The sequence below is a fragment of the Lagopus leucura genome, unplaced genomic scaffold (genome assembly GCF_019238085.1).
Source record: "Lagopus leucura isolate 7727_CA_CO unplaced genomic scaffold, USGS_WTPT01 Super-Scaffold_100035, whole genome shotgun sequence".
Lineage (NCBI taxonomy): Eukaryota > Metazoa > Chordata > Aves > Galliformes > Phasianidae > Lagopus > Lagopus leucura.
Genome location: NW_024962284.1, coordinates 4,406,874 through 4,428,173, shown reverse-complemented (window position 1 = coordinate 4,428,173; position 21,300 = coordinate 4,406,874). Strand labels below are relative to the sequence as shown.

Below are 21,300 nucleotides of genomic sequence, written 5' to 3'. Positions count from 1 at the left end.
AATACATGTAGCAATGTCCACACTAATCTAACATACTCTTTTAAAGTATATTTATATTATTTCAGCATTAAGAAAGCCACGAGCAGGGAAAGAAAAAAAACACCAACCTGCAATATTCCTAATGTTCTAGACAGAAGAGTGTAAGATTTTGAAAAATCAACATAAATAGATAAATATGTGGCTGATTCACCCTGAAAACACAGCATAAGTTATTTTTTAAATTGTCATGTTGCTGCATAAGGAATCCCAACAATGTAGGCTTTTTTTTTTTTTTTTTAAATAAAGGGTTAATTTGTAATGCATCCTGCAAGCTGATACGTGGGATAAATAGTTTGGACACTGATTTGTAATCTCTGTTTATGAGTACATGACTGCTGTTCTTATAAATGTCATCACTTGCTTGGTAGTATCTGGTAATATCTGAGTCATGAAGTGCTGACAAAAATCCACTGCACTTAATGTGAAACTTGAAGCATTTTGCTCATTCCAAAAGATATTAGCAATAGTCAGCCCCACATTTAGCTGATAAATAATGTGTACATGTGCACATGACACAGTTATGCTGCTATGTGGATTTTTCCCCCTTACCTAGAATCTTTGTGGAAGCACATCAGAGTTCAAATCATGAAGTGTTTTTTCTTTTTTCTCCGTCTTTTTTTTCTTCTTCTTTTTTTCTGGACAGTCTTAAATAATGCTGACAGTTGTGTGCATGGAGTCTGTGCACCATGCTGTAAGGGAGCAGGTCCACGTGAAGGTGGAGCAGGCTTCCCTCGGCGAATTCCTCTTGAGCCTGGATATCCTGCCTTTGAAAGCAAACTCTACATATGTTAGCACCAAGTTAAGAAATTAAACCTCTCACATGGAGCAAAGTACTGAAAAATATTTCATTTCTCCATTATTCCTTTCTTTATTTGCAGCCATACGACAGGATATGAAAATGAGAACCACAGCGCTCCCATGTTATACAGCTGTGGGGCCCAATACAGAATACACACCCATGGAGTTTTTAGAGGCATACAAGTGAGTATAGTAGGGCATTATTCACAGGGAAGTCACACTGCTGCCTGTTTGTAATGTTTGTTTACTACCTTACTAGTATTTATGAATTCAGCTTTGATTTGAGTTTCCCTGTGGCACTGAGAAATGGTTGACATTAAGTGTTGTGACTTCACTGAAAACACTGAAGTAAAATGTAAGATTTCTTTCTTTCATTTCGGATTATTTCTAAAAGATACTTGCGAGGCAGTATTTCTTACCAGCTGCTCCAGATGGTCCAAAATAGATTCAGCTTGCAACTTCTAGCTCCAGCCACTTTGCCATGTGGAGCTTGTGCTACAACGGACTAAGTCTGATAACTGTAAGAAGGTGCTAGATGACATTTTGCTTTTAAGCATTCCAAAGCTTTACTAATTCAAACACATTTCCTTAGAGCAAAAATAATATAAGAAGCGATTGTTTCCTAATGACTAGAGAAAATATTTGGAAGGAATTTTTCATTCATGGAAGTGAATTTCCCCTTTTTCTGGCACAGTTATATCATCTATAAACACCACTGTAAAAGATACAGCTTCTTAAAACTGATGGAAAAGTCGTCACGTAACATTTGCCTCCTATGTGTTGCTCTTTCTGTGTAATCAGCATAGATGGAAGTTTTCAGATGGCATTTTTTTCTCCTTTTTCTGGTCTGTATTGGTTTCACAAGTCACTATTCAGTAGCAAACTCTCAGAAACAGGTTTGTGAGCCAGCTTTTTGCCCAGTAAATAAAAGAAAGCAGCTGACATGCTTATGGAAGCTCGCTGTGTCAGGAGGAGAAGATGGTCTTTGGTGGAACATTTGGTGGATGATGGCCAAAACTCACTGAAGCCAATCTGTTCACCAGCTCCACCTGTTTTTCTTATTTGATTTTTTAACAATCTGAATTAACCCAATACATTTATTTGCCTGCACCTTAATTTCATATGGATATTTGATGTTATACAATGTTAGTTTGGCTAATGCTCTTATCTATATGGCAGTATGTACTTAAAACTATTTCTTATGCCAGTCAGTCTTACTTCCGTATCTGAGGTCAGAATATTTAATCCTGCATATAAATATTAATGAGATAATTTTGAGTTCAGTTTCACCTTCATATAATGTTAATGCTCTGGAAATAACAGATTAAGATACACTGATGTTGTCTTTCATTGAAATATAAGTTACTGTTTGCGGTGTGGTGTATTTAAGCATTTCTTGTCACAGAGAAGTGCCTCTGACTGTTTGCCTTTCGATTGCTGAGCACGAGCTTGTGAACGTTCACATCACATTAGCAAGTGTGTGCCATTGCAGGACGTGCGACGAGTGCCAGGCGTGGCTCCGACCATCGTGCGATCAGCAAGCGAGACAAACGAGAAACGTCCTTTCATGTGCGCATACCCCGGCTGTAACAAGCGATACTTCAAGCTGTCCCATTTACAGATGCACAGCAGGAAGCACACTGGTAAGTGATGGCATCGAATGGCACGCATCGTGTTACGGTGGGCAGGGGATTTTGAAACAGCATGAGGTGCAAGAGATGTTCTACCAGCTCAGGGGCAGGGAGACTCTATTGGTTGAGGGGTGTGCGTGCTCTGTCATCTGGGCAGCCCCTCTTTCGGATGCAGGAGACTGTGAGTCTATTGAAGTCAAACACAGAGCAGTGCTGAGAGCAAGTCAATCACCTCCCTCCCTCTCTTACTGTTACAGGGCAGCATTCAGGGCTGTGATTTTTATTTTTATTTTTTAAACTTAGAAGCATCAAAGCTTGCTCCAGTGTTTAACTGTCATTAACTATGAAGAAGTTTCTTCTGCAAGAGCAAGTGAGACATTTACTATATTCTCATCCCCCTGTATAAACCTTGTCTGATTGGGGTCGGATGCAGGGATTGGCAAAGGAACGTGTTTGCTGTGGGATCATCCCATGAAGAACTGAGCTAGAAGCCAGTAATTTGTATGGTAAGATCTGAGTTCTCTCTGAATTCAGGCCATCCAGTTTGCATCTGAAAATGTGGAAATAAAATGCCCTGCTGTACCCTGCAAATGATTAAAAGGGACTATTTCCCCTATGTGAAGATTTATTGTGTTGAAAATATATAATGATAGCTTTAGATATGTTCCTTATGCATATTTTTTGCTGCTCATCACATTTCTATTTAGACAGCTTTCTGTGCTAATTAGAAACCTGTGAATAAAATCTGTAAATATGGATGTTCAGTCAACACTGACAGAAGGTCAAAAGGATGAAACAGACAACAGACAACTGTTAAGACTTAGCAGATTGACAGATATTTCATTAAAAATGGTTGCACACTTTTCCTTTTGGATATCATATGCTGACATTAGTTACTTGCATACAACAACAGGAAAGAAATGAACGTTACAAAGCATTTTTTATTTCTGAATATGCAAGTCATAAAATACACTGACAGAGTTCTTCAGTTTTGCTAAAATTACAGATATAATTTAGATTGCAACTGGAATTTAGTCTTTAGAGCCAAAGGTCTACTGAAGTGCTATTACATTTTCTGTAAATAAATTTGAAACAGAAAATAATTTGGAGATCTTTTGGGGTGCATTAATGGCAGTATTTTTTTTAGTATTCCTAAACAGTTCTGAATCTTTCTCATAATCACAGCTTCTTTCATTCCTAGCTTGATTTACTCTTTACCTTAGCAATCACAATTGTTGTTTCTGTATTTTATTCCAGTTAGTTGCTTGGCTTTCACAGTATTATTTCTAAATGCCCCCACAGGAACTTCTGCTTACATGGTTTAATATTATTATTATTATTATTATTATTAAACTAAAGAGGATATCAAGCATTATATAATCTAGCCGTATAGAGTCACAAAAGCCCTAGACAAGATAGAGAATAGGACTGTAACAGTCTAGCATCCCTAGAGAGACTTCTTCCCTTCTATTTGAGGTCATAAACAGCCCTTCCTTCTCCTTTGGTTTATGCTATAGTGGAACAGAAGAGAGAAAAACGTTTTTTTTTCCCCTCAGACATCTCTTTACAGATGTACCCAGATCCTTCTGCCATTATATTGTGTTATGTTGACAATAAAACTTGTTTTTTCTCCATCGAACCTTTGCAAGTTGCTTTCTATAAGTGGTGAGTTTGACACCCACAGTTTGGCTTTGCTGATAAAAATGTCACGATAGATAAGACTGTGTGAACTTCCAAGGTTGCTTGAAGCTAAAGAGAGGAAGCAAGGGGAAATTGCACTACTGGTGTGAGCGTTGCTTATGTAATTGGTTAAATTGTATGGCTGAGGCATTCAGGTTTAGGACCAGAAAGGAGTTTGCCCCTTTGTCAAACTGGCAGGGACAGTTAGGTTTCCATCCTCCAGCTTGTTGCACGAGTACTAACCATTTCCTATAACTATTATCTAGAAATTTCACTTAGTAAATTCCGAGCTGCTTGTAGGTATGTGAGACATGATGCCCTTCATTTCTTATATCTTCTTGTAGCCTTTTATTCCTAGCTTTTATGAATGCTTTGTGAACTGTACTTGTGGGAGCATGTGGAGTGGATAGACCCAACACTTCTGAGTTAACACATCTTGGCTACGTGGCACAGTGGAAGGTGTGGATTTGGTGTCCGTGTGGTCCTTGCCAGTGCCATGCTCTTCTGTAATCCTGGGCAGCTGAACTGACGGTTTGAGGTGCAGAGCCATTTCCAGCCTCCTAAGTAACTTCATGTCTTTCTTTACCTGACCCTGATCTGTGGCTCCTTCTTGTGGAAAACCATCCTCGAAAGAACATGTGTCAGTGGCACGAGGCTGCACCAGGAGAGATTCAAACGGGACATTAGGAAATGTTTCCTTATCGTGAGGGTGGTCAGACACTGGAACAGGCTTCCTAGCAAGGTGCTTGGTGCCCCGTGCCTGTCAGTGTTCAAGGGGCATTTGGATGACATGCTGTAACCTTTGGTTAGTAGTGAAAAGGGTCAGGCAGCTGGACTTGGTGATACTAGAAGTGCCCTTCCTACAGAGCTGTTGTCTCCAAGAGCAGATCAGTCACTGCTATGAGGAATGTGTGTGTTTTGTTGGTAACAGTTACGATTGCTACAGTTCACACTTACCATCTTTCTATTCTCCACATCTTTGGTTTATGTGAGGGGATGTCTTAAGTGACCAGTTTGATTAAGATGAGGCTGCTGGTATATGTTGATAATTACGTAGCTGTCTCTTAGGCACTCATGTCACTTTCCTGCCTGTAACACAATGAACTCCATTCCATCCCACTGCTCTAGAGTTCACTGCAAACTATAGAAATTGGGTTTGCTGGAATCAGCATACTCACTTAGCTAGAAAGAGGCTGGTGAAAGTAATGCCTAGTACATACTACATCTTCTTCCACTCTGGTGTTCTAATGGGGAATCCTGACAAGCCATTTTGAGGTTAGAGAACTGTCAGATAGTAGCTCAAGTGGAGGATTGTTTGGTTGGGATCCCTCTTTACAGCCAACATATTTTACTCATTTACTCACAGGATTTTACTCATCCTTCTGTAAGGTGGTCCTGTATTCACTCACGGGTTTGAAGCCCTTCCCACCTTTCTTAGTATAGTGGTAGGTCAATTTTTTAATTACGGACACACAATTTGAAAACAAGCTGTTCCACATACCTGATATTAGAAAAACAGATTATATCATTATGAAATAATGTTCACTTTTGCTTATCTTTTTGTTTTCTGTCATAAATATTTGCAGAGAACTTGGCTCATCAGATCTCCCATTCACTGGTTGCAGTATTGCAAAATCAAACAGGGCCCTGCCACACAGAATTGGTTTCTGTAAACTGTTTTTACCACTAAACAGGATTTTCTGTAGAGAAAGTACTCTGCCTTATTGCTGGGGATATTCTTCAGCCTACATGTGCTCAAGTGCAGGTATCAGTTTGTACAATGAAGTATGACAGTGTGTAATTAAGAAAGTAAATACTTTATGTGGCAGGGGATCGCTATTGGAAGTGAATTTCTGAGGCTCTGGGCAGCACAAATAATGCAGATAAGTAACCAATTTCTTGCTAATCATCTCAGAACAATTTCTTTGCTTTGACTAACATAATATCTTTTCTTTATGGCGTGTGTGACCATGCTGCTAAATGCCTTACAGTCATTAACGCAGTTCATCATTACAGTACCTTTGAAAGACAGAGCTCTATCTTCTGTGTAAGCAGAAGATAAGTGGGTGCTGTTGTGCTTGAGTTGGGAACTGCACAGACCCCTGAAGTATCCAGTGCAGTAACTTATAGGATAGCACTTTTTGTCAATGTTGCTTTGAAATAATGAAATAATCCCGTTTCTGTGGAATGAAATAAGATTATTTATGTGTTTAAAATTTGAGATCTGTTTTTGCAAAAGTAATGACATTGTCTCACACCTGAGCTCTGGTGTGAAAATGACAGAAAACATTACCTATAAATAACCTGTACTGAACAGAAAAACAAAAGTTTTCTGAGTTTGCTAAAGCAAACTGTGTTGAACAAAAACACAGTGTGCTAAAGCTGTGATGATGGGCATTGTGCTTGTTTGATTAGTTGGGTGTAGAAGAAAAGCAGCTGAAGTTGGTGAAGTGAGTATAGACAAGCTTTCAGATACTCATTGAGACTTGCTGTCTTGTTTCAAAATTGGCCTCCTCTCCCCATGTTCTCTGGTTAGCAACAAGCTTCTGCTCTTGCTGTGTGCCTTAATGAAATGAAATGATTATGAATATTTGTGCAACTGCTGCAGCAGTGGGAATTTCTGCTTTCCTGTGTATCCGTGCAAATTAATTTGCAGCAGGGATGTGCATGCTTCCTCTAGGTTGAGTTAACCTGCTTTGAGCAGAAAGGTTTGTTTTATTAAGTGTATTTATTGCAATGAATGCAAAGGCTGATTCAGACTTGTTCTGTGATTTTTGAGCTTATTTTTCTCTCAATATTTTTCTGAATAGCATTCCAGTGCTGCTGTTCCATCCGTCCTCTCATTAGACACAAAGCTTAGCCTTTTTTGTTGCTCTCTTTCAGTAATAAAATGTAAGTAATCGTGGAATCCTTTGAGTCACAGGTGAAAGGACTGGTGAAGCTCCATCTTCTCCTGTTTTGTTTTGAAATTGTATATGGTCACATAGGAAGGTGACAGTATTACAGGATATTTTTTGTACATCGAGAGGCTCGAGGCTTTTACTGGAGGGGCTGTGATAGGTGGAGGGAAACAAGACACTGGTCTAACCCCTTTCTGCATAGTGACCTCATGGGGCACCAGCAGGTTTCTAACATGGGACGACTCGGTGATCCTGTTTTTGTGAAACTGACAGAAATTAACTGCTATGTGGCAGCTGGCTTCAGCAGGCTGCTTTCTTGACACTGGTTGGCATGGAATATGTAGAAGGAAAGAGAAGTTAGGCTTTCTGGCCAAATATTGTGTTGCCTCTTGTTTATTTACTGTTTGTTTTCTGTAGCATCAGTCATATCTCTGTGTAAGCATATTGGATTGATTCCTTTAAAAAGTACATTGCTTAAATTTGTCCTTAATTTAATCATTTATATTTCAAAGTACTTGAAGAAATTCTTTAATGCAAATGCTAGCAGACCTGCTATACTATTTTATTCAAAGACCTCCTTAACTATCTTCTGCATTTACACTGCAATTAGCAGACAATCATCCTATCACTGCATTCTGCACTGCTGACATTTCCCCTCTTAAATCTGCCAAAGGGCAGAATTCCTTGGAAGTAAGTGGTTTCTGAAAAGCAGGCACCCCCCTGGGAGCCCTTGTGGTCAAAGTGTGCGGAACTATTTCAAACACCTGTGGCAACTTTAATCCTTGATGCTAATAAATTAAGCGCAGCAGACGTGGAAGTTGTCCGCACCTAGGTTTGAGAATCTGTAAACTCCTTTGGGTGACTGCCACAGGAAGTCAACTTGTTCTTGCAGATTTAGCTGCTTTTGTGAAATCTTGATTCTAACCACATCGGTATGAATTTGGAATGCTCTTCTTAGTTTGCTGCTTATGTTCTTACCTAGATCAGAAGGCTTCTGCTTTAAACTAAGATAGTAACCAAAACCACAGCTCCAGTGTCTTCAGCTGATTTTTGTTCTCTAGATCCTTCCTGCTGTGTCTTTGTTTTGTATCTCAACTTTCCACAGTAGACAGAGCAGATCCCAGCTGTTCTGAAGTGCATCTTCCAGATAAAACGTAGGATTGGCCGGCTTTGCAGTGAGAGGTGTTTCTTCAGCCTTTGTGCTCAGTGAGGCTTCTCTGCAGGGCTGTGGCACTGGAGACAGATTTGATGTAGGTAGAAGTGCAGTTATATCTTAGTCTCTTGCAGGATTGCAGTGTTGTGCAGTGGGGCCTTAGACTAGATGATAATGAGATCTGAAATGTCACGCAGCTCCTCCTGTAACAGCACACAGATTAGGGGTATTTTTATGCTGAGTGAATTCTCACAACTCTGTGGTATGCTACATTCCAGCAACCTTTCCCACTTTCCTCAGGCTCCTCAATTGCTCATTTCTTCTTGCATCTTTTTGTGTTTGGTGAGTCTTTTTGCTTTAAAAAAAAACTTTTGCCTTTAAAAGCTGAGTTCATTTATGACACTACCCTGCCTTGGGATTTCAATATATTCATTAATTTATTTACTTTAAGTCAGAAGCTTACTTTTGGTGCCAGGGAGAATGCATGCTGAAGGTCTCTGCTGAACTGTACAGGCTGGAGGAAGAGTTTGTGTTGACATGAAGCTTTGCAATAATTCACAGCCTTGCCTGCAGAAGGTGTGCAGCAAAATTCTATTTAGAATTGCCTTGTGGAGGAAACATCATTTGAGTTTTGGGGAAGAATGTATTGTTTTGTAGTTGAGTTTTGCTCACTTTCTTTAATTCATTTAGTATGGTGAAAATTACTACATAATTTACTTAGTTTTTGCTTGAAAATTGATTTAGAGCAAGCAGCCAGTTGTTCCCTTGTACAAATTACTTTTAGCTGGGACCATTGGCAAGGGTTTCTTGTGGATTCCAAAGAAATATAGAAAAAAAAAAAACCTGTTCTTTTTCAGCAGAAAACAAAAAATATCTTACAACCTAAAAGTTCTCATAGCTTTCATCTGGTGGACCGTTTTTTAGAGTGAACAGATTCAAGAATGGTGACAATGTGGTAAATTATGCCAGCCTTTCTCCACTGGGTCCAGCATAGTTGTATGGATCTATAGCAATTGAGGCTGTCCTTCCTTTAAATTGCTTTAGGAAGTGGGGGAGCCTACATTTCTTATGGTAGTGCATTTAATCTGCTGATTCTACCTGACACGCTTCCCAGTTTGGCCACATTTTCAGCTAAACTGTTTGTACTTTGCAGGTGAAAAACCATATCAGTGTGATTTTAAGGACTGCGAACGAAGATTTTCTCGTTCAGACCAACTCAAACGGCACCAAAGACGACACACAGGTATGCTGGCAGTGCATCTGCACTGCTTAAAAGAGTCCATATCTCTATTTAAATTGGAATCCAGAAAGTGTGCTTCTAGACTTCTGATGTATCTGCTAATGCACAATGCCAGTAGTGACAAATTATTAAAGTTCACTTTAGGAGGGGGTTGTGACTGTGTTGCGTTTTTTTGTTGTTGGCATTTAAGCACTACTTTGATTGTATATGTGCCCTTTTTATCCTATCACCATCTTTTTGAAATAGATTTCTAAATGAAACTGCTTGCTATACAGTATTCTGATGTAATACATCTACTGTTTTTTAAAGCCAGAGAGCTCTGCAAGGAAGAGTTGCCAGTGAGTAACCAGATAAGTGCTGCTGTAGATGTTTTGATGTTTGTGTGGCAATGACACTATGTGCAGCATGAAAGGCTGGTGAACTTACTGGGCACTTCCATGTGGAAAGCAGAAGGGAGAAGGAAAAACCATAGCAAATAAAGTACCTAATTCAGCAAGACACCTAATCTTAGATTTCAGCCTTTCCAGAAGGGTTCTAGGAGTAGCAAGGAGAAAAACGTCGAAGATCTGGCTGGTTGGATTATACTGGAGTGCAATTGACTAAGAATAGCAGGAAAGTGTATAGCAGATGTTAACATCCAGTGGAGAAGGCAGTAACAGTTATGATCAGGACTGAGCCCTGCCTACATTCTGCAGTCCTTCTTGGTGAATCACTTACTAGGTTATCATTTACTGATATTCTGAGACAGCCAAACTATTTGTGAGTTCATTCCAAATTCATCAACATTTTTTTATGCTTGATATTTGTTTGAAATATCAAGACAGCCCATTTCAGCACTTCTGGAGTTCTTGGAGGTCTAGATGAACAGGCTAGACAACTGCTCTTCTTAAAATCACAGAAAAGGAGATGGTGATGACCATGGCCCCCTGCCTGGGAGCTGAAACACGAGTGCACCCTGCGTGGGACACGACAAGTTTCAGAGCAGGACCACAAAAATCCAGACTTCTGAAAATTCAGAAATAGCTGATGTCATTCAGCCTTCCAAAAGGTGTTGGGTTCTAAAAATAGATTTTTTTCCTCTCTCCAGGTGTGAAACCCTTCCAGTGTAAAACCTGTCAGAGAAAGTTCTCCAGATCTGATCACCTGAAGACTCATACCAGGACTCATACAGGTAAAACAAGTGCGTAAACTTTTCTTCACATTTATATTTCATTATTCTTTATAAGTTTAAAATAATATTGTTGTAGATTACATGATTAGAAAGTTTCTTAACAAGTATTAAATATTCTAAACATCAGAAATAATTTCAGAGTGCGCTGGCTTGCCAGTGTGACTATATTCCCTAAATATCACGGTCACTTTTTGCAATGGGATTTAAGTGACTTTTGAAACTATGCTTTCTTTTTTTTTTCATGAAATTTCAGCTTGGTAAAATATATTCTGTTAGCTATAGTGAAATGAACATCATGGCCTCAGCCCACAAATGTCAACTCCATCTATTGTGTTCCCTGAAAAAAACTACAAGAAAGAAATTTTAATTCCAGCTCCAGCTGAAGGTCTGTAATCTAAAGCATTCATGCCTACCTGTGCTTCTCCTAAGTGTCACTTGAGCCTAATGCAGTGTAGCACGGCAAAGATCTTGCTGCTGCTGCTTTGTAATCTCTCCAGAAGATGAAAGGAGTGCCTCTTGCAAATTCATATGGACAGACACTGAAGTAAAAGCTTACTCAGATATTGAAGGACCTTTGTGCAGAAACTATATTTCATAGCAGTACATGGAAAAAAAAAAACACAGGCATTTTAGTCTACTTTGCCCTCAAGTAAATATAAACACCATTAAGAAGCAACTGCAATGTCATCTGTATTGTAAGCTTTAGAATTATTCTTGTGAACTGACACTTTCTGTTCCCTTCCATTACATAGGCAGTATTTTTATGAAGTAGTTGTTTACCAAGCATTTTGTCATGTCATTAGACATCACAGTATTTGCCATACTGAGTTCAACCTTTTAGATTCAGTTTCTCTACTGAATGACAAGGAGCTTGAAAATCCTTTTTCCTCTGCTAAGGATTCTTTCTTCTCTTCATGATCATAAAAACACATATTAAAGACTTTCAAAAATAAATAAGAAATTTTCATAAAGGAAGCAATTCATCTAAGAATAATGGCATTTTCTGTGGCACCAACTAGATAAGTGCATCAAGCAGTGGCAATATCAGCATTTGCAACTTGCAGAAGCTTTGTAGCTCATGATGAACTGTAGGACCTGGGTTTGGTGCATGTGCACGAAGAAAGATACTTTCTTAATCATCAAGAGGTAACGTTCTCATGGAGACAAGATGGCAAGTGGTTGCCACATGTTAGCAAGTTAGGAGAAACTACATTCCCCTTCACATTTTACCACTAGCCGATCTGCTAATTCAGGGAAAGACTCCATACTTTCCTGACTTCAGTAATTTTTTTAGCCTAAGCCAGCTAAATCAGTGAAGAATCACTTTCTCTAGTGAAACTGATCTCCCCGTTTTAGTTCTTCCTTGCTCCACGCAATCCAAGCCCGCGCTTCCCTTGTTGCTAAAAGCAGCCCTTGGGTGCTGGTGGCCTCATAGCCCCTCTCGCTGAGGTTCTGCGTGAGCTCTGCAGCCCAGTTGCTCCTGCTGTGATGACGCTCCCATCGGCAGCTGGATGTTGTGCTCTTCTGACTGTAAAACGCACATAACCTGAGAGGAACAAGCATGAGTGATGGCTGGCAATTCTTCATGTCCATCTTGCCCTGTAGCTTCATTCCTTTCTTTTCATGTTCTCTAACTCTTACAACAAAATAATTAACTTGTTAACTTGTTCCATGTTAAATTTTGATGAAGCGTAGTGCAAGTGACTTTTATCTGTTGTGGGATTAAATGTAAGTCAGTTCTTAAACTATTTGCTCTCTTGTCTCCGCAAGCAAGTTTACTGTAAAAGCAATCTTAGCTGTAAAAAAGCAACAGAAGAATCCAAAACAAAAGCTCCACACATCCATATACATTTTTAGCAATCAAAAAGTGACTTCTGGAACCTGTACAGGGAAGCTGTAAGGTAGTTTGTGCCCAGCCCAGAACTAATAGGTGTTGTCCCTGTCATGAGTGGACAGTCACACTGCTTGTGAAACAGCAAAACTGCATGCTGCTTTTGTGGTGGTGCTTTGGTGAAAATCTCCACAGCTCACATCAGGTCGCAGGATGATATTGCAAATGCAGCTGAGGTGAAAGAAGACCACCTGATACAATCTGTGATTTTTATCAGTAGCTCTGGCAGCTTTGTTCTATACTGTTTTATGCACTCGTGAGATGGTTGATGCTTTTGCCAGCATATATGTGACGTGGATAAAATAGATTTTACGTAGATTCCCCTGCTTTATGTGATCTGTCTATCTCATGGGATTTTGCAAACAGAAATACACAACTTTGGTGCCACTCCCAGATTCCCAGATTTTTGCCTGAATTTGGATGTATGTGAAATGTACAAAGTGTGAGGCAAAGAAGAGAAGAAGATGGTTGGATGAGCTTGAACTACCTAGCCCAGGTGTCCTGAGATGGAGAGTACGAGGTGTGTAAGATGGCATGGAAGAGTCCTGTCCCAGAGCTGAACCTGCTATAAAATGCTGCATCTATCTTGAGCTGGGGGGAAGAAAAGGCAAGCCTAAAAGAAACAGGAGTCACCGGGCACTGCTCTGAGCTAATGAAAGCATTCCAGCAGCATTCCTGCAGCATCAGACACAAGGCCTGAAATTCCACATAATGTTGTAGAAAATCGAGACAGCAGATTAAACTGTAAAAAGGTGATGGCATTTCTTGTCAAAGTTGCAACCACTTTGCTTGGGGTCATTTTTAGTGGCTATTATTTATACTCGTGGGAATGTTATTAAAAATACTAGGTATTGTGGTCCTTTAAAATCTCCTGCAGGAAGGAATCTAGACAGTAGTGGGAAACTTTCAGTCTGGTTCAGCAACTTCATATTGACTGACCACTCACCCTCACCACCCTCACCATCACAGAATAACTTTGGGCAAAACTTACTGAGCTCGCAGGAAAAATTCTCCTTGACTAGAGGTCAAGCTCTAAATAATCACTGACAGTTCTCCTAATGACTGATAGTCAAAGGTGTGACCGAAACTTCTGTAGGTGCCAGAGTTACTTTTAAACCAGTTCATCCAAGAATTGAGAGTAACGTATACGTGACACTAGGATGTTCAGTAAGGGCCTGTCTTCAGGAATGATCCATTGCAGAATGCAGTGCCTCGCCTGCAAAGGCTGTGGCTAAACAGCAGCAGAGCGATCTGTAAGAAAGCACTGGGTGCTGAGGTGAGCAGTTATTGAGGGCACGGCCACAACCTCTGAGGATGGCCCAGCACACCTTTCCTGGTGGAGATCTGCCTAGCTTCTCACAACGCTACAGAAAGAGAAGGAACAGTGATGTCCCAGGCGAGCTCTTCTACCCAGTTAATAACAGGGTGTTTTGTTAACAGGTGAAAAGCCTTTCAGTTGCCGATGGCCCAGCTGTCAAAAAAAATTTGCCAGGTCTGATGAATTAGTCCGTCATCACAACATGCACCAGAGGAACATGACTAAACTGCAGTTGGCCCTTTAGGCATTTCAAACAAGTGAATAAACCAGATGGGACATTATGAGCTACTGCAAACTTTATCAGCCATCTTCGATCACCTCTGTCAGAGAGCTGCAGCTGTCTTCGCATCCCATTTGACACAAGTTAACTAAACAGTAGGATTCTGCTCAGCTTCCATTTCGACATTCAGAATTCCCTGTTCAATAACTTCAAACTTTATTTGCAATTTCATTAAAAAACGAGCAAGGTTACCACAGTTTCAAGATTACTCTAAACTATGCTTACATTCTGTAGGTGTTTCCAGTTTCCTGTTCTTATTTTTGCTTGAGCTGTTCTAGGTGCATTTTACTGTACTCTTTTTAGTCCCGCTGTGGGTAGGGCGAGTAGTGCCTGTTGAAGGTAAGCTTCACGCTTACTGCTTTTGAGCACATGCTGAAGTTTCCAAATGCTAGAACCTCTATCCTCACAAGATGAGGCAGAACAATCAGCTGAGATACTTTTTGTAAACTTTGTAGTTGTGCTGCCAAAGGGCAAACTTTTAAACTTGGAGGCAATGCTTCTGAATTTCACAGATCAACCCTTTTTTAAAAGAACTTATTTCTGGAGCAGCTAGTGCTAGATGAACGAGAACTTCTGTATAGAAAATAAGAATCTTACCATTAAGTTAACTTGTTTTTTTAAATAATCACATAATCGATCCCCCCCAAACTGTTTTACTCATCAAATAGCTCTATTTCTCTCTCTCTCTTTCTGTTTTAATGTATTTGTTTAAATTTATTCCATCGTGAGATGCGCAGATCTCCTTTACACAAAAGTGATTCCAATCATTGTAGACATTTGGGATTTGTTTACAATGTAAAGCCACACTGGTTATGTGGCTAGCAAGCTGTATAAACTTAAAACTGAACTTTTAATGGGGCTGGTCCAGGATCTCCATTAACAGATTACTCTTAAGATAAGTAACTTAAAAAGACTCTTTGTCAAGTATATGTGAAAAAGACATTATTAGTGTAAGGAAATATATTGTTTCAGGGTTTTGGGAGGAGGGGTTTATTATTTACTTTTAATTGCTTGAAATTGTGTGTATATATATATATCTGATAATGTATTGCTCTTAGACATCTAAAATTAGAAACTGTATAAATATTAGATGCATCACTGTTCTGATGTTGTTGCTGTTACAAACTATTGATAACACTAAGAATGTAACCTGCATTTTTCACTGAGCTTTCAATTAAAGCCCATTCAAAGAGAAACAAATGAGAGTCCAACAGATGTCTTGTTTCATGTCTGGTATTAAATTTCAAATGCCCTGTCCAATAGAATCCTTTTTTTTTTTTTTTTTTTTTTTTTTTTTGTATATAAAGGTACCACCAGCACTGATGACCACTAGTTAACCTGTCCAGGTCTTGACCACAATTTATCCATCTCACTTGGGAATCATACTGGCAGCAGAAAACAGTGTCAAGTTTCATATTGCGCTATAAAACAGTTGCTTCAATCGTTCGTCTTCTTACAAAACTACTCCTTTTCTTGAAACCTGTAAGATTTGTATAGGAACTTCACAGAGCAGTAAAATCCACTTTATAAATAGCAGTATTGGCCTTCTGTAGAACTGTGCTGAAACCACGAGCACAGATAACTTCTAAGATTAGGATGCCGTGCAGTGACTTTTACTTGAAAGTTAACTTAGAGTTAGGGTGGCTTAAATCAGTTCAGCAGGTTGAAAAAGACAGTCCTTCTTACATGATGAAGTGTGAAAATGGAGATAAAAAAAAATTATTGTTTCTTTGTCATACTGCCTGCTTTTCTTTGGAAGTAAGTACAGCCTGCCTGAGAGCCCTTTGACCTTGCAAAATATTTGTATCTCTTCAGCAAAAATCTTTAATGTATCTTGCCAAGCTTTTTTCTCTAATGTACACAATGGAGTTCTATGATGGGTTGAGCTTTCTCTCTTAAAGTGCAGCTGCATCGTCAAGAAAACTCAACAGTTAATTCTTCAAGTCCTCTTTTTCGCTGGGGTATTGCATCACTGTTAATTACTGTTGGGGTACTGTGACTCATTTGTATCAGTCAACTTTATCTTTTGCTGCCAAAAGACAGCATCTCTCTGGAGAAACTCATAACAAGTGTGGCAAACATCAAATAGTTGGAGTAAATGGTGTATATAAAACTGCACAGAATTAAAAAATAAAGCAACTCCTCCTTCTTTCTCGAGAGAAAAGTTCAGTCGTAATAACAATGTCCTCTGATTTACCCAGCAGTGTTCTGCAACTACAAAACAATGTTCTTCAGCCTGCACCCAAAATAGAGAGCTGCCAGAAGTGTTTATACTGAAAGCCAAAGAAAGAAAAATCAGCCTCCAGTTGTGCCTGCATTAGTCAAACATAAATAAAACTATCTTTTGTGAAATATAACCGAAACTCCGCTGCAGCACAGACCAGGCTTCCAGTGACCTGTAAATAACTGCATCCATACCTTTTCTGCTTGGTCAATTGCACGCCAAATAATAATAATGGTAGACAGCAACCAAAAATGAAGCGTGGGGTGATGAGTGACAGAGTATGTCCCTTCGTTTTTGCTGCTGCCCCTTTTTCAATGAAAGCACTTGCTGCAGCTCTGCTGTCTGATGCTCATTACGCCCTCCGACACTCCGACCACGGTGAAGATAGCGGTGACGTTTGGAAGATCTTTGTTATTTTTATTCCTAGTCATCTCAGAGTCTTTGTCGTGAGGCCTCTTATGTCTCTCCCTCTCTTTTTCCTGTTTCCAAGATTCTATCAGCAAGGTAAGCCACCTTTATTGAAGCACTTTACTACATGAATTTCTCAGAAGCAGCCCCCAGATGCTGTTTCTTGCAGCATGCAATTCCTCATTTTGTGGCAAGCAGAAATTGCTCAGCAGCCTGAGTTTCTGTGGGCTTGATCTCCATGTGAAAGATGAGGGGACTGCACGCTATTCTATCTTACAAGTATCTTTAGCTCTCTGGAAAATTTTCAATCTCACAGTCAACAGCCTCTGATCTGTGTTCATGAACTGGAACTAGTCAGCAGTGTTATTTTGGCTGATGGTTAAATGTCTACTGTGACTGACATACTTTTTCTGTTCTGTAGCTTTCATCGCCCCCCAGAATACAGAATGTTAGTGACACAGTGTTGTGCTTTTTCTTGTCACTTTATGAGGTACAACACATGTTGGATAGGAAAGGGAACATAATGTCAGTTCTCTGATGTTGTGAGCCAAGATTAAGGATTCCCTTGCACCGATTGTTTAAGGTAGTTGCATCCAACTAAGTCCAACTCTCTGCTTGCTGAAAACTTAAGACCTAACATGCCTAGATTGTAACCACCTGATCATATTCTTGGTGCACGTTGTATTCTTTATGAGTACTGACCAAAAAGTAGGTCCCAAGACATTACTTTGCTACAGTAAAGCAAACAACATAAAGGCCTATTGTTCAGGCATTCCATCGAGGGAAGTGAGGGACTCGCAGAGAAGAGCTCTTTGTTTCTCTTTCCGTGGTGATTTAGGCAAGTTGTTCATTTTAGAAACCAATCCAACTTGGCCTATCTGTTTCAGGATGTTAGTAGGACTATTAAACTGCTCCACCAACCAACCTTACGGCTACTGAGAACGGGTCCTGAAGACACAGGTGGGTGCTTAAAACCAGTGTTTCTTCCTCCCTCTCCTGCAGGCAGGCACTGAGAAAACTGTGTCACATGCAGTGTTTTCCAATCATCAGTGTGACCTGACAGTAAAACCAGTCCAAGGCTTTGGGGTGGACTGAGGGCCTCCAAGAAGATACCTGCAGCTCTGCATCTCGGAGCTGCCTTCACCTAGTGAGGTGGGTACACAGAGGCAGCCAGCTGGCAGAGATGGGTTGCCAGAAGATGGTCAGAGCTGTGCTGCCCAGTCCTGCTCGAGCCCTGCTTGTACCTCCCTGTGGGGCAAGCATGGGCAGGGAGAATCACTCAGTGTTTGAGCTGGGGGAACTCTTCCACGCTTTAGGAAACTGCTCCCCCCGTGAGTTAACAAAGATGTCGTTAAAGGCAATGTATGCAGTTCAGAATGGCACTAATGGACAAGAAGATCCAGCTGCAATATTTGGGAAGATCCAATAAAAGATTCATTAGGATCCTTTTAGTTACTGGAAGTCCAGATGACACAAAGGAATCTACTGAAAATGAAGATGTGGTCACAAAAGTGGTGAGTTAAAAAAAAAACAACAAAACAAACCCCAAACCCAACCCCACTGACACCATTCTAAAAATTAGACAATTAAGAGTAAAACCAGGAATGTAGCCAGAACTATTCCACCTCAAATAATAAACACAAGGATAAGTTGCCAAGTGAGGTCAAAGAAGCAAATGGTAAAGTGAGTTTAAGAGACAGCTAGACACTTTTATGGGGAGAGAGAGGATTGAAGGATACAGTGACAAAACCGGGGGTAGAGCTGAGATAACTCAGAGGACAGGCACGGTGGGCCAGTAGCTTGGAGAGGGCTCCAAAGCCCAGCTCCAGTGAGGAGTGGGGTGGCTATGGGTGTTGTGGGGAGATATATGCACCAGGGCTGTCTGCAGTGCCCTATGAGGGATGGTGGGAAGCGGTCTGGGAGGGAGTTGAGCCTGGCAGGTAGCAACGGGTGCACTCTCAGGTGCAACGGCTGTGACTGCTGCCTCTGGGTTCCCTACTGAGATGCCCTGGCAGACTTGCTAAAAGTGCTTATTTTTGAGGAGGTCCTACCTGAGCAGCTTGTTTTGTAGTAAGTTATCAGTGCAGAGCTCATACAGAGACACCAAAAGGAAGAAAAAAAGCACAACTTTTCTTTTTAGTTTTCATGAGAGACTACTTGTAATATAGGAAACAACAGGGTTGGCTAGGATATGATTCAAATGAGTCAAAGACAAAATATACAGAGATTATGTTCTTCTCTGCTTGTACGAAGCTGCATACTTTCACGTTGACATTGCCAGCACAGCCTGTGTCAATTCCCATAAAATATCCTGGCAGAACTTCCGTGGCTTCAGATAGCAGCGTGATGAAGCCGGGTTTTAAGTGCTTGGTTTGGCCATCAGCTAGATAATCTTTAAGGTCCCTTCCAACTCAAACCATCTCTGCACTGACAAGCTGATGTGGCTCCACCAACACAAAGAGGTTCTGAAATAATAGTGGTGAAGGAACCAAGACAAGCTTGGCCACTGGAAATAAGCCAGAGCATCAGTTAATTTTAGTACAGGTTTCCATAGAGTGTGAAATCCAATCAGAAATGCCAGCTTTGAATCCTCAGAGGGCCCTGAGTGTTGAGTGGTGGTCTGAAAGGTGGTATTCTTGTGGAAGTTGCACATAACACAGACAGGTCTTGGGCTAAGGACTGTAGGAGCTCAGGAAAATGCTGCCACAAACAGCTTGCAGGCCATCCGTAAGGTGTTCAAATGCACGGGTTTAAAGGCACTGAACATCTTGAATGATAAAAGCACAGTCCCAGGCAAGGCTTCTTTAATCCTGATGAATAAAATGCGTGTCATAGAGGTGTAAATATTATTTAATAGCATCACAGGGTTTTCTTGTTTTGCTTTGTTTTTATTTTTAAGTGAAACAGGCTGTTTATATTCTGGGTAACTCTTGCAGAGCCAAGATCTTAATCTGCAAAAGTAAGCGGAACAGAAATGGGAAGATCTGTCTGATCATCCTGGCTTGACTGGCTAGATGGATCTTGTACAAAATGAGGCGCCCTCCCCCAGCATTACAAAAAAACTCTTTTGGTGCAAGAGGATTAAAAAAAAACACACAGGGCACTGAATCACCTTAGTGTGGCGGTGCAAGAGGGAAATACAACTGTATTTATTTTCAGGCTGTTTCTTTTTATGCCTCATTCGTCTCTGAGTCATGTCCCAGAACTCCATTCATTTCAGTGAAATGTTGAAAAACACAACTTCATAAATAAATAAATGAAGGAATAACTTCACTGCCTGCGAAGAAATCCTGCCCCAGAGTTTCTTGGGAAACTGTGTGTCCTTGTGAATGTGCTCTTCTAGTACTAATGTACAAGTAGCCACATCTGCTTAACGTTCCCTCCTGGAAGGGTCTCTGATATTTTTAGCTACATCACTGAGCTTTTTAGGTTAAGCTATGGGCCTCATGCCACAGCAAAGGTACGCCGTAAATGCCAATAAAGAGGTTTTTATCTGCTGCGTGGTAAGAAATCCAGCCCGAGAAAGCACTTGGAAGCTTTTTCGTTTTCAGACACTAGGTGGCTCAGCATGGAAGGTTTCCCTGTTTACAGGACAGCTACATTTCTGGGAGCACCACACAGCTGAGCCACCCACTGCCGCTGATGGAATTTCCTAACTTGCAGCACAAAGTTACAGCGCTTGCAAAGCAGCAAGCCGAGCTGGAGAATATCATGTAACACAACTCAAAATGTGTGTCAGTACCCCGAGCACTGTGCTGTTACTGCTTTCACAGCCTTTCTCCGAGTGGATCTGGGTAGCTACTGAGAATTACAGCTTTTGAAATCTGGTTGCTATTTGTCCCTGGTATCGCCCGGGGCCTTCTTTAATGGCCAAGATCCTGCTGTCCCTGAGCTTGTTGCCTAGAATGTGCTTCATGCTCTGAAGAGAAGTTCACCGTGAATCACTCACTGCTCCTTGCCTCGCTTTCTTTCTATTACTGGCAGGAAGAATTAACAGAGTCAAAGAAAGGAAAGGCCACGTGGCAGCAGGATTCGAATTGCCTGCAGTGAGTATTGTCCACTGGGCTGCTAGACATAGGATCTCAGATTAGTGCTCGTACTGCTGTGGGATGAGTGAAACTTCCTAGTGACAGAGCTGCTTTCTCCCTCTGCACCAGGCTGCAGGGCGTCAGCATGGCGTGCTGCACGCTTCCCCTTCATGAAGGCAGTCTAGAGAGAGTGAACTGCAGCGTGCAATACTGAAGGTCAGCACACAGGACAAACAACCTAACAACAGTCTAATATTTCTGAGCTGTGTAAATTCCTAGTGTCTGCTTCAGGCAGAATCCAAACACTTGTGTCGATTCTGTACCAAGCCCCAGACTGCCAAGAACCATTAATATAAGCATATTTATCTGGGCTGCAGTGTGTTACAAGAATTCATTAGGACAATATGTGATATGGTGCTGAAACAGAAGGCTGGGTTTCTCTGGCCAGAGATGAGGAAGTCTAGTCCCTGCTGAACTTTTACTACTGATAAAGACAATGTCTGCTGGCAGCGTTCATTTTTTACTAGGCCATCTGCATC

At 40.7% G+C, this 21,300-nt stretch overlaps 1 protein-coding gene across 5 annotated transcripts in view; it reads left to right on the top strand.

Moving 5' to 3' along the window:
• WT1 (WT1 transcription factor) overlaps nucleotides 1-16,532 on the top strand; it is a 33,306-nt gene extending 16,774 nt beyond the window's left edge. The window contains exons 5-9 of one of the 5 annotated variants that reach the window (XM_042882716.1): nucleotides 918-1,020; nucleotides 2,330-2,480; nucleotides 9,355-9,444; nucleotides 10,529-10,612; nucleotides 15,409-16,532. In XM_042882716.1, coding sequence (XP_042738650.1) covers nucleotides 918-1,020; nucleotides 2,330-2,480; nucleotides 9,355-9,444; nucleotides 10,529-10,612; nucleotides 15,409-15,434 — 454 coding nt within the window. In that variant the 3' untranslated portion in view covers nucleotides 15,435-16,532. Of the gene's footprint in view, nucleotides 1-917; nucleotides 1,021-2,329; nucleotides 2,481-9,354; nucleotides 9,445-10,528; nucleotides 10,622-10,888; nucleotides 15,326-15,408 lie in introns of those variants that run through there. The other 4 variants (XM_042882715.1, XM_042882718.1, XM_042882720.1 and 1 more) reach the window with 4 other exon arrangements.
• Nucleotides 16,533-21,300: the final 4,768 nt, after the last annotated feature.